This window comes from Nerophis ophidion, linkage group LG26, assembly GCF_033978795.1.
Source record: "Nerophis ophidion isolate RoL-2023_Sa linkage group LG26, RoL_Noph_v1.0, whole genome shotgun sequence".
NCBI classification, from domain to species: domain Eukaryota; kingdom Metazoa; phylum Chordata; class Actinopteri; order Syngnathiformes; family Syngnathidae; genus Nerophis; species Nerophis ophidion.
In genome coordinates, this window is record NC_084636.1 from 34114955 (window position 1) to 34128960 (window position 14006).

Here is a 14006-nt window from a genome sequence, read left to right on the forward strand (position 1 = left end):
TCCAAAAACAATTTGAAATGTGGACTTGTCAGACCACAGAACACTTTTACACTTTGCATCTGTCCATCATAGAAGCCGGCGGCGTTTCTGGGTGTTGTTGATAAATGGCTTTGGCTTTGCATAGTAGAGTTTTAACTTCGCTTAAAGATCTAGTTACCAACTGTAGTTACAGTACTGACAGTGGTTGTCTGAAGTATTCCTGAGCCCATGTTGAAATAAGCAGGGGCGTCCATGATAACGCTGCTTGGATGACAACATATGTTGCTCCAAAACCTGTACGTACCTTTCAGCATTACTGGTGCCTTCACAGATGTGTAAGTTACCCATGCCTTGGCCACTAATACACCCCCATACCATCACACATGCTGGCTTTTACACTTTGCGCCTGGTTCTGTTCCTCTTTGTCCCGGAGGAAACAACGCCCACAGTTTCCAAAAATAATTTGAAATGTGGACTCGTCAGACCACAGAACACTTTCACACTTTGCATCTGTCCATCGTAGAAGCCGGCGGCGTTTCTGGGTGTTGTTGATAAATGGCTTTGGCTTTGAGTTTTAACTTCACTTAAAGATCTAGTTACCAACTGTAGTTACAGTACTGACAGTGGTTGTCTGAAGTATTCCTGAGCCCATGTTGAAATAAGCAGGGGCGTCCATGATAACGCTGCTTGGATGACAACATATGTTGCTCCAAAACCTGTACGTACCTTTCAGCATTAATGGTGCCTTCACAGATGTGTAAGTTACCCATGCCTTGGCCACTAATACACCCCCATACCATCACACATACTGGCTTTTACACTTTGCGCCTGCTTCTTTTCCTCATTGTTCCGGAGGAAACAACACCCACAGTTTCCAAAAACAATTTGAAATGTGGACTCGTCAGACCACAGAACACTTTTACACTTTGCATCTGTCCATCGTAGAAGCCGGTGGTGTTTCTGGGTGTTGTTGATCAATGGCTTTGGCTTTGCATAGTAGAGTTTTAACTTCACTTAAAGATCTAGTTACCAACTGTAGTTACAGTACTGACAGTGGTTGTCTGAAGTATTCCTGAGCCCATGTGGTGATATCCTTCACACACTGTTGTCGCTTTTTGATGCAGTACCGCCTGAGGGATCCAAGGTGCGTGATATCATGGCTTACGTGCAGTGATTTCTCCAGATTTTCTGAACCTTTTGATGATATCACGGAGCGTTGATGGTGAAATCCCTAAATTCCTTGCAGTAGCTGGTTGAGAAATGTTGTTCTTAAACAATTTGCTCAGGCATTTGTTGACAAAGTGGTGACCCTCGCCCTGTCTTTGTTTGTCAACGACAGAACATTTCATGGAAGCTGATTTTATACCTAGTCATGGCAGCCACCAGTTCCCAATTAGCCCGCTCACCTGTGGGATGTTCCAAATAAGTGTTTGATGAGCATCCCTCAACTTTCCCAGTCTTTTTTGCCACTTGTGCCAGCTTCTTTGAAACACGTCGCAGGCATCCAATTCCAAATTAGCTAAAAATTTGCAAAAAAAATAACAACGTTTTCCAGTTCGAACGTTAAATATCTTGTCTTTGCAGTCTATTCAATTGAATATAAGTTGAAAAGGATTTGCAAATCATTGTATTCTCTTTTTATTTACCTTTTACACAACGTGACAACTTCACTGCTTTTGGGGTTCGTAAAAAAAAGTTATGACAGACCACCTCAGAAAAACGGAAAGGAATTTTCCAGTTTTTTTTACTGAATGGGACACTTAAAATGCACATGAAAATAAAGGAAAGTGGGATTTACAATATCAACTACGAACGATAAAACACTGAATATCAACAACATAAGAACGTGGCAAAGTGGAACAAAATTTATGATGTATTATCCTGTAAAACCCTGCCCAATTTGGTTTGTTCCTGGTCCGGTCTGCTGTGACCTAGATTACCGTAATAACTCCTGTAACACCCAAAAGTGCAGATTTCGACCATTGAAACATAGTTCAAGACTTACGGCCATTTAAATACATGACTGCACATCATAAAGGCAAATACAGTTTTGTTGTTAAAGGTCTAAAAAAAATGACGTCGAGCGTATTTTTCCCAGGTCTGGCATAAAGGCAAATACAGTTTTGTTGTTAAAGGTCTAAAAAAAATGACGTAGAGCGTATTTTTCCCAGGTCTGGCATAAAGGCAAATACAGTTTTGTTGTTAAAGGTCTAAAAAAAAATGACGTAGAGCGTATTTTTCCCAGGTCTGGTGTAACACTTCCCCTTTTCCCACAAAGTTCTCACCGTGTTGACCTTCTTTTTGCACCATATTTTGATCAGGCTTTTGTTCCGGGCTGCCGGGTCTCCCGTGGCGATGCCGGTGATGACAGATTTATCCAGCTGCGACAAAAAGGAAGAACAGTACAAAACAATCAGACTAATTAAGTGCACGGAAACCTAGTCAAGGATTTTCTGAATAAAGATTCCACAATATGAAACATCTTTCAAAAGTTGGGAACATCTTCTCGATGAAGTATACTAACCTTCTTTAGTTTACCGGAAGAAGCAAGCTACAACTACGATGTTCTCACTTTGTGGCCGAACTCAATAATATTGTATTTTTTTTATACTGTGAGTCTGTAATTAAAGTAGTAACATGTTTGATACTGGCTCGTCCCAGTGTTTGACCTGCGGGGGCCAAAGTGAAAAGGGGCCAATGGTCTGTGGGGCCCAAACAGATATTTTGAACCGTGAGTGAGACCTTTAGCCTCTGATATATACATATATATATATATATATATATATATATATATATATACATATATATATATATATATATATATATATATATATATATATATATATATACACATATACACACATATATATATACATATATATATATATATATATACATATATATATATATATATGTATATATATATATACAAATCCTGTTTGTACTACAGTTGGATATGTATGTATGTATGTGTACATGTATGTATATATTTATGTATGTATACTGTATATGTATGTATGTGTAAAGATATGTACCATATATATGTATGTATATATACTGTAAATGTATGTACGTGTACAGTTATGTATATATGTATGTATGTATGTATACTGTATAGCAGGGGTGCCCATTACGTCGATGGCGAGCTACCAGTCGACCGCGGGGGGTGTGTCAGTCGATCTCCAGCCAGGCTTTTAAAAAAAATAGACCTAAAAATTTGTGATCATCAATCTTCACCAAGACGTCACTTAAATGACATTCACGGTACCGGAGGGTCTTGTGAGATGACGCTGGCTGCTGCAAGATCATTATTATGAAAATATGACCGAGAGGAAGGCGAGAAACACTTTTTATTTCAACAGACTCTCGCGCCGTACCTTCCGTCAAAACTCTAAAGGCCGACTGCACATTTCCTATCTTCACAATAAAAGCCCTGCTTCATGCTGCCTGCGCTAACTAAATACAGAGTCTCGGAAAACTGGCGTGCACAAGCGATCCCTCAGAAAGCTGCCGTGCACATCACTTGTGCACGCCAGCTTTCCGTTAATTAATTATATTAATATTACAGTAATATTACTACTAATATTACAGTAATATTACTACTAATATTACAGTAATATTCATCTAATAATACAGTAATATTCATGTAATACTACAGTAATATTCATCTAATATTACAGTATTAATTAATTTCCTTGCCCTTATGTGAGCCTACCGAGGAGGTCGTAGTGGTTTGTGCAGCCCTTTGAGACACTAGTGATTTAGGGCTATATAAGTAAACATTGATTGATTGATTGAATGTGTGTGTGTATCTATGTATAAACGTATGCATGTTTATATATATGTGTATATCTATGTATATATGTATGTATGTGTATAAATGTATATATGTATGTATGTTTATATATGTACTGTATGTGTATATATGTATGTATATATACTGTATATGTATGTATGTGTATATGTATATATGTGCTGTATGTATTTATGTGTGTGTATCTATGTATAAACATATGCATGTTTATATATATATATGTGTATATCTATGTATATATGTATGTATGTGTATAAATGTATATATGTATGTATGTTTATATATTTACTGTATGTGTATATATGTATGTATATATACTGTATATGTATGTATGTGTATATGTATATATGTGCTGTATGTATTTATGTGTGTGTGTATCTATGTATAAACGTATGCATGTTTATATATATGTGTATATCTATGTATATATGTATGTATGTGTATAAATGTATATATGTATGTATGTTTATATATGCATGTATGTGTATATATGTATATATGTGTGTATGCGTATATATGTATGATAGTGTATATATATGTATGCATGTGTATATTTATTTATATATATATAAATAAATATACAGGGCCAGAGATCGCAAAGATCTCTGGCCCTGACTATCACATAATCAATGAGATGCCAGCACTTTGATCGGGGATGCATCCATGAGGTTTTGGAACGGTTTCTCTGGCGGAACAAGGTGTTTGTGATCACGAGCTCGTGTTCAGCACATTTAGATAATAGGAGGATTCCATTGGAGTTTACATTCCCAACACCCTCTTTGCCCAAGGTGCCTTTCCAGAGCTGGTGGTCCTTGCCGACCCTGGCATTGAAGTCCCCGAGTAGGAGGATCTTGTCTTCCTTTGGGACGTTTGATAAAACCTGGTCAAGGGTTGCATAAAAGGTCTCCTTATCTTCAACTTGTGAGTCCAAGGTTGGTGCATAGGCACTCACAGCTGTGGCCATCTGATCGTTTGAGAGACTCAGTCGTAGGGTCATGAGACGCTCATTGATGCCTGCTGGAGATTCGGAGAGTTGGGAGATGAGCCGATTCTTGATGGCAAAACCCACCCCATGGTTTCTGGGCTCATCAGCCGCTTTTCCTTTCCAGAAGAAGGTATATCCCCCTTTCTCCTCCTTTAGTTGCCCCTCCTCAGCCAGGCGGGTCTCTGACAGGGCGGCGATGTCGACCTTGGACCGTTTCAGCTCCCTGGCAATGATAGCAGTTCTTCTTTCTGGACGATTGGTGGAGGCACCGTCCATAAGTGTTCTCACGTTCCATGCTCCAATGTTCATTGTTCTTTGTTTTCGACCGATGTAGGTGAACCCACTGGACGCGGTATTCCAGTCAGGTTTTATGAAGCAGGAATCTTATAAAGTGGGGAGGCTGGTGCACAGGCAGCCACCACACTGTCCTTGACAAAGGCAGGGCCAGGGTCCAATGGCATGGAGACCAAGACGATTTGGGACCCATCTTTGCTGCAGCCTTCTTCCGCCTTTGTGACCGTTGTGGAGCTTTATCCGCTGCCATCATCCGCCCACTCCGCCGTTGAGGACTTTTTGGGCCGCTCTTCGTCTGGAACCTCACCCTCGACCTCACCGCCATGGTTGAACCTACCAGGAGCTTAAGCTCCAGACGGCATCGCTCTCAGGTTCATTGGAACACGCAAGGTTCTCCACCACGACAAGGTGGCGACCCGAGGAGAACATACACATACATATATACACATACATATATATATATATATATATATATATATAAATGTGTGTTTATAAATATATATATAAAATGATAGAAATATGTTACTAATATTACAGTAAAATGGATGATACTACATTAACATTAATCTAATACAGTTATATTGACCGAATACTACAGTAATATTAATCTAATATTACAAAAATATTCATATAATTTTACAGTAAAATAATCTAATTTTACAGTAAAATGTATCTAAATTCACCTAGTATTATAGTAATATCCATATAATACTACAGTAATATTCACCTAATAATATAGTAATATTCATCTAATATTAGAGTAAAATGTATCTGATACTACAGTAATATTCATACAATATTTCAGTAATATTCAACTAATACTACAGTAATATTAGATGAATATTACAGTAAAATTAATCTAATATTAGAGTAATATTCATATAATACTACAGTAATATTCATCGAATATTACAGTAATATTAACCTAATACTACAGTAATATTAGATGAATATTAGAGTAAAATTAATCTAATATTAGAGTAATATTCATCGAATATTACAGTAATATTAAACTAATACTACAGTAATATTAGATGAATATTAGAGTAAAATTAATCTAATATTAGAGTAATATTCATCTAATATTACAGTAATATTCATCTAATATTGCAGTAATATTCATGTAATACTACAGTAATATTCACCTAATACTACAGTAATATTAATCTAATACTACAGTAATATTCATCGAATATTACAGTAATATTCATGTAATACTACAGTAATATTCATCGAATATTACAGTAATATTCATGTAATACTACAGTAATATTCATCAAATATTACAGTAATATTCATCTAATATCACAGTAATATTCATCTAATATTACAGTAATATTCATCTAATATTACAGTAATATTCATCTAATATTACAGTAATATTCATCTAATATTACAGTAATATTCATCCTATTTTACAGTAATATTCATCTAATATAACAGTAATATTCATGTAATACTACAGTAATATTCATCTACTATTACAGTAATATTCATGTAATACTACAGTAATATTCACCTAATACTACAGTAATATTAATCTAATACTACAGTAATATTCATGTAATACTACAGTAATATTCATCGAATATTACAGTAATATTCATGTAATACTACAGTAATATTCATCTAATATTACAGTAATATTCATCTAATATCACAGTAATATTCATGTAATACTACAGTAATATTCATCGAATATTACAGTAATATTCATGTAATACTACAGTAATATTCATCTAATATTACAGTAATATTCATCTAATATTACAGTAATATTCATCTAATATTACAGTAATATTCATCTTATTTTACAGTAATATTCATCCTTTGAGCTCCTGACATTTTGTGTGTTGACTTGAGTCAAAAGGTGGCCTGACTGCAAGGCGGGAGAACCAGCCTAGAACGTTCCTGAAGCTTCATCATGGAGGTCTGGCTTGGCCCCCAAGGGGTCTACCTGGATGATGGATTCGGTGAGGGGGTCGGTGATGATTTTGAGCAGGTCCGGGGCGTCCTCTCCGGTCTGGATGTGGAAGGAGTTGATGATGACCAAGGTGAGCTTGTACAGCACACCTGTGGCCACCTCCAGGGGCAGCAGAACCAGCACCGACAGCCAGTTGAAGAAGTCGTGGACCGTGGCGCCGGCGAAGGCCCTGCGGGAGATCACGGTGAGGTTCTGCACCGAAAACTGTTCCTTGGATTTGGGCTTTACCTGCGGAACTCGTTGCGGTCGCCCGCCTGCATCATGGCCACGATGGTGTTGGTGACCGAGGTCCCGATGTTGGCGCCCATGATGATGGGCACAGCCGACTGCACCTCCAACACTGCCCACACAAACGCAGGGGGAGCACTCATTTAAGTCTTCATCTCTGTCGCACTCATTTAAGGCTTCATCTCTGTTGCACTCATTTAAGTCTTCAACTCTGACGCACTCATTTAAGTCTTCAACTCTGTCACACTCATTTAAGTCTTCAATTCTGACGCACTCATTTAAGTCTTCAACTCTGTCACACTTATTTAAGTCTTCAACTCTGTCGCACTCATTTAAGTCTTCATCTCTGTCGCACTCATTTAAGTCTTCAACTCTGTTGCACTCATTTAAGTCTTCAATTCTGACGCACTCATTTGAGTCTTCAACTCTGTCACACTCATTTAAGTCTTCAATTCTGACACACTCATTTAAGTCTTTAATTCTGTCGCATTCATTTAAGTCTTCAATTCTGACACACTCATTTAAGGCTTCATCTCTGTTGCACTCATTTAAGTCTTCAATTCTGACGCACTCATTTAAGTCTTCAACTCTGTCACACTCATTTAAGTCTTCAATTCTGACGCACTCATTTAAGTCTTCAACTCTGTCACACTTATTTAAGTCTTCAACTCTGTCGCACTCATTTAAGTCTTCATCTCTGTCGCACTCATTTAAGTCTTCAACTCTGTTGCACTCATTTAAGTCTTCAATTCTGACGCACTCATTTGAGTCTTCAACTCTGTCACACTCATTTAAGTCTTCAATTCTGACACACTCATTTAAGTCTTTAATTCTGTCGCATTCATTTAAGTCTTCAATTCTGACGCACTCATTTGAGTCTTCAACTCTGTCACACTCATTTAAGTCTTCAATTCTGTCACACTCATTTAAGTCTTCAACTCTGTTGCACTCATTTAAGTCTTCAGTTCTGACGCACTCATTTGAGTCTTCAACTCTGTCACACTCATTTAAGTCTTCAATTCTGACACACTCATTTAAGTCTTTAATTCTGTCGCATTCATTTAAGTCTTCAAATCTGTCACACTCATTTAAGTCTTCAACTCTGTCACACTCATTTAAGCCTTCAACTCTGTTGCACTCATTTAAGTCTTCAATTCTGACGCACTCATTTAAGTCTTCAACTCTGTCACACTCATTTAAGTCTTCAATTCTGACACACTCATTTAAGTCTTTAATTCTGTCGCATTCATTTAAGTCTTCAAATCTGTCACACTCATTTAAGTCTTCAACCCTGTCACACTCATTTAAGTCTTCAACTCTGTCACACTTATTTAAGTCTTCAACTCTGTCACACTTATTTAAGTCTTCAACTCTGACATACTCATTTAAGTCTTCAATTCTGTCGCACTCGTTTTAGCCTTCAACTCTGTCACACTCATATCTTCAACTCTTTCGCGCTCATTTAAGTCTTCAACTCTGTCGCACTCATTTAAGTCTTCATCTCTGTCACACTCATTTAAGTCTTCAACTCTGTCGCACTCATTTAAGTCTTCAACTCTGTCACACTGATTTAAGTCTTCAGTTCTGACGCACTCATTTAAGTCTTCAACTCTGCCACACTCATTTAAGTCTTCAACTCTGCCGCACTCATTTAAGTCTTCAATTCTGACGCACTCATTTAAGTCTTCAATTCTGTCACACTCATTTAAATCTTCAAATCTGTCACACTCATTTAAGTCTTCAACTCTGTCACACTCATTTAAGTCTTCAACTCTGTCACACTTATTTAAGTCTTCAACTCTGTCACACTCATTTAAGTCTTCATCTCTGTCGCACTCATTTTAGTCTTCAACTCTTTCACGCTCATTTAAGTCTTCAACTCTGTCGCACTCATTTTAGTCTTCAACTCTGTCACACTCATTATATCTTCAACTCTGTCGCACTCATTTTAGTCTTCAACTGTCACACTCATTATATCTTCAACTCTTTTGCACTCATTTAAGTCTTCAACTCTGTCGCACTCATTTAAGTCTTCAACTCTGTCGCACTCATTTAAGTCTTCAACTCTGTCACACTGATTTAAGTCTTCAATTCTGACGCACTCATTTAAGTCTTCAACTCTGTCGCACTGATTTAAGTCTTCCACTCTGTCGCACTCATTTAAGTCTTCAACTCTGTCGCACTCATTTAAGTCTTCAATTCTGACGCACTCATTTAAGTCTTCAATTCTGTCACATTCATTTAATTCTTCAAATCTGTCGCACTCATTTAAGTCTTCAACTCTGTCACACTCATTTAAGTCTTCAACTCTGTCACACTCATTTAAGTCTTCAACTCTGTCACACTCATTATATCTTCAACTCCATCGCACTCATTTAAGTCTGCAACTCTGTCGCACTCATTTTAGTCTTCAACCTTGTCACACTCATTATATCTTCAACTCTTTCGCGCTCATTTAAGTCTTCAACTCTGTCGCACTCATTTTAGTCTTCAACTCTGTCACACTCATTATATCTTCAACTCTGTCGCACTCATTTTAGTCTTCAACTGTCACACTCATTATATCTTAAACTCTTTCGCACTCATTTAAGTCTTCAACTCTGTCGCACTCATTTTAGTCTTCCATTCTGTCACACTCATTATATCTTCAACTCTTTCGCGCTCATTTAAGTCTTCAACTCTGTCACACTCATTTTAGTCTTCAACTCTGTCACACTCATATCTTCAACTCTGTCGCACTCATTTTAGTCTTCAACTGTCACACTCATTATATCTTCAAATCTTTCGCACTCATTTAAGTCTTCAACTCTGTCGCACTCATTTTAGTCTTCCATTCTGTCACACTCATATCTTCAACTCTGTCGCACTCATTTTAGTTTTCAACTGTCACACTCATTATATGTTCAACTCTTTCACGCTCATTTAAGTCTTCAACTCTGTCATACTCATTTAAGTCTTCAATTCTGTCGGATTCGTTCAAGTCTTCAATTCTGTCGCACTCATTTAATTCTTGAATTTTTTGGCTTTAGGTTTTCAATTCTGTCACACTCATTTAAGTCTTCAATTCTGTCCAATTAATTTAAATCTTCAATTCTGGCGCACTCATTTAAGTCTTCAACTCGATTTAAACGCACTCGTTTGAGTCCTGAAGTCTGTTGCAGTTATTTAAGTCTTCAATTCTGTCAAATTCATTTAAGTCTTCAATTCTGACGCACTCATTTAAGTCTTCAACTCTGACGCAATTTTTTAAGTCTTTAACTCTGTCACACTCAATTAAGTCTTCAATTCTGTCGCATTTTTTAAGTCTTTAACTCTGTCACACTCAATTAAGTATTCAATTATGTCGCATTCCTTCAAGTCTTCAATTCTGTCACACTCATTTAAGTCTTCAACTCTGACGCACTCATTTAAGACTTCAATTCTGTTGCTTTAAGTCTTACATTCTGTCACACTCATTTAAGTCTTCAATTCTGTCAAATTCATTTAGGTCTTCAATTCTGACGCACTCATGTAAGTCTTCAACTCTGACACACTTGTTTAAGTCTTCAATTCTGTTGCAGTCATTTAAGTCTTCGATTTTGTCTCATTCATTTAAGTCTTCAACTCTGTCGGATTCATTAAAGTCTTTAACTCTGTCACACTCATTTAAGTCTTCAATTCTGTTGCATTCATTTAAGTCTTTACCTCTGTCACATTTATTTAAGTATTCAATTCTTTCACACTCATTTAAGTCTTCAACTCTGTCATATTCATTTAAGTCTTCAATTCTGCTGCACTCATTTAAGTCTTCAATTCTGTCACACTCAGTCAAGTATTCCTATCGGTCGCACTCATTTAAGTCTTCAAATCTATCACACTCATTTCAGTCTTCAATTATGTCGCACTCATTTAAGTCTTCACTTCTGTCGCATTTATTTAAGTCTTCAATTCTGTCGCACTCATTTTAAGTCTTCAATTCGGTCACACTCATTTAAGTCTTCAGTTCTGTTGCACTCATTTAAGTCATCAATTCTGTCCCACTCAATCAAATCTTCCTTTCTGTTATACTCATTTAGGTCTTAGACTCTGTCCCACTTATTGAGGTCTTCAATTCAGTTGCACTCATTTGAGTCTTCAACTCTGTCGCACTCCTTTAGATCTTCAATTCTGTCACACTCAATTTAAGTCTTCAATTTGGTTGCACTCATTTAAGTCTTCAATTCTGTCGCACTCATTTAAGTTTTCAATTCTGTCACACTCGTTTAAGCCTTTAACTCTGTCACACTTATTTAAGTCTTCAACTCTGTCGCACTAATTTAAATATTCAACTCTGTCACACTCATGTATCTTCAACTCCATTGCGCTCATTTAAGTCTTCAACTCTATTGCGCTCATTTAAGTCTTCAACTCTGTCGCAGTCATTTAAGTCTTATACTTTGTCACACTCATTATATCTTCAATTCTGTCACGCTCATTTAAGTTTTCAACTCTGTCGTACTCATTTAAGTCTTCAATTCTGTCACATTCATTTAAGTCTTCAATTCTGTCACAGTCATTTTAAGTCTTCAATTCTGTCGCCTTCACTTAAGTCTTCAATTCTGTTGTACTCGTTTAAGTCTTCAACTCTGTCGCACTTGTTTACGTCTTCAACTCTGTCAGATAATTTTAAATCTTCAATTGTGTCACACTCATTTAAGCCTTCAATTCTGCCATAGTCAATTAAGTCTTCAATTCTGTCGCACTCATTTCAGTCTTCAATTCTGACGCACTCATTTCAGTCTTCAAGTCTGTCACACTCATTTAAGTCTGCAATTCTGTCACACTTGTTTAAGTCCTCCATTCTGTCACACTCTTTTAGGTCTATCCATCAATCCATCATCCATCCGTTCTTCCTTCCATCAACCATCCATCCATCCTTCCATCTATCTATCATCCATCCATTCATCCATCAATCCAGCATCTATCCTTCCATCCATCTATCCGCCCATCCACCCTTCCTTCCATGCATCCATCCAGTTCATCTTTCCTCCCTTCCTTCAAATCATCCGTCCTAATATCCATCCTACCATCCCTCCATCCATCCGTCCACCCTACCGTCAAACCATCCATCTTCTGTCCTTCCTTCATCCAACCATCCATACATTGTCCATACATCCTCCATCCATCCAAAAATCCATTCATCCACCCATCCTTACTTTATTCCTTCCATCCAACAATTCTTCCTTCCTTCAAACAATCTGTACTATCATGCATCCCTCCTTCCTACCATCCATCCAACTTCCTTCTTTCTCTCCTTCATTCCATCAACCTAACAAATCAATCATTTATCCTCCATCCATCTATTCATTCACCCATCTTGTCATCCTCCATCTGTCCATCCGCCATGTGTCATCCATCCATCATTCAACATCTATCCACCATCCACCATCAATCCATACATCTACCGTCTATCTCCACCCATCAATTATCATCATTCATCCATCCACCATCTATCATTCATACATCCATCCTCCATCCATCCACCCATCCATTCATCCTTCCTTTCTTCCTTCCATTCAACAATTCTTCCTTCCTTCAAACAATCCGCCCTATCATCCATTCTTTCTTCCTTCCATCCATCCAACCGTCCTTCCTTCAATCAATCCAATGAATCAATTATTCATCCTCCACCCATCCGTTCATTTGTCCATCTCTCAATTATCCATCTATCCATCTGCCCATCTATCATCCATCCATCCATAATTCATCATCTATCCACCATCCATCCATCCAGCCATCCATCAATCCAGCCATCCATTTACCGTCTCTCATCCACCCATCAATCATCATCATTCATCCATCCACCATCTATCATTCATCCATCCATCCTCCATCCATCCAATAATCTATCCACCCTTCCTTTCTTCTTTCCAACCAACAATTATGTTTTACTTCAAACAATCTGTCCTATCATCCATCCTTTCTTCCTTCCATCCATCCAACCGTCCTTTCTTCCATCAGTCCAACAAATCAATTTTTCATCATCCATCCATCTATTCCTTCGTCCATCTCGCCATCATCCATCCATCTGCCATGGGTCCATCCATCCATCATTCATCATCTATCCACCATCCATCCATTCACCGTCTATCATCCACCCATCAGTCATTATTGTTCATCCATCCATCCTCCATCCATCCAACATTCCATTCATCGATCCATCCTTCCTTTCTTCCTTTCTTTATACAATTATTCCTTCTTTCAAACAATCCATCCTATCATCCATCCTTTGTTCCTTCCATCCATCCAACAAATATATTATTCATCCTCCATCCATCTATTCCTTCCTCCATCTCACCATCATCCATCCATTCATCCATCCATCTGCCATGTGTCCATCCATCCGTCACTCCTCATCTATCCACCATCCATCCACCCATCCATCCATCCATTCACCGTCTATCATTCATCCAACATCCATCTGCCATCCATCTGTCCATCTACCCTTCCATCCACTAATCATCTTCCTTCATTCATCATCCATCCACCATCATTCCATCCATCCACAAATATTCCATCAATCCATTAATACATCATCCATCCATCCATCCATCCATCCATCCGTCACTCCTCATCTATCCACCCATCCATCCATCCATTCACCGTCTATCATTCATCCAACATCCATCTGCCATCCATCTGTCCATCTACCCTTCCATCCACTAATCATCTTCCTTCATTCATCATCCATCCACCATCATTCC

General features: G+C 37.8%; 1 protein-coding gene across 1 annotated transcript in view; it reads right to left on the bottom strand.

Moving 5' to 3' along the window:
• Positions 1-14006, bottom strand: part of slc34a2b (solute carrier family 34 member 2b) — a 43511-nt gene that overhangs the window by 11853 nt on the left and 17652 nt on the right. Inside the window, exons 6-8 of the mRNA XM_061888271.1 lie at positions 7285-7396; positions 7030-7225; positions 2265-2360 (exon numbers count right to left, since the gene is read on the bottom strand). Coding sequence (XP_061744255.1) covers positions 2265-2360; positions 7030-7225; positions 7285-7396 — 404 coding nt within the window. The remainder of the gene's footprint in view (positions 1-2264; positions 2361-7029; positions 7226-7284; positions 7397-14006) is intronic.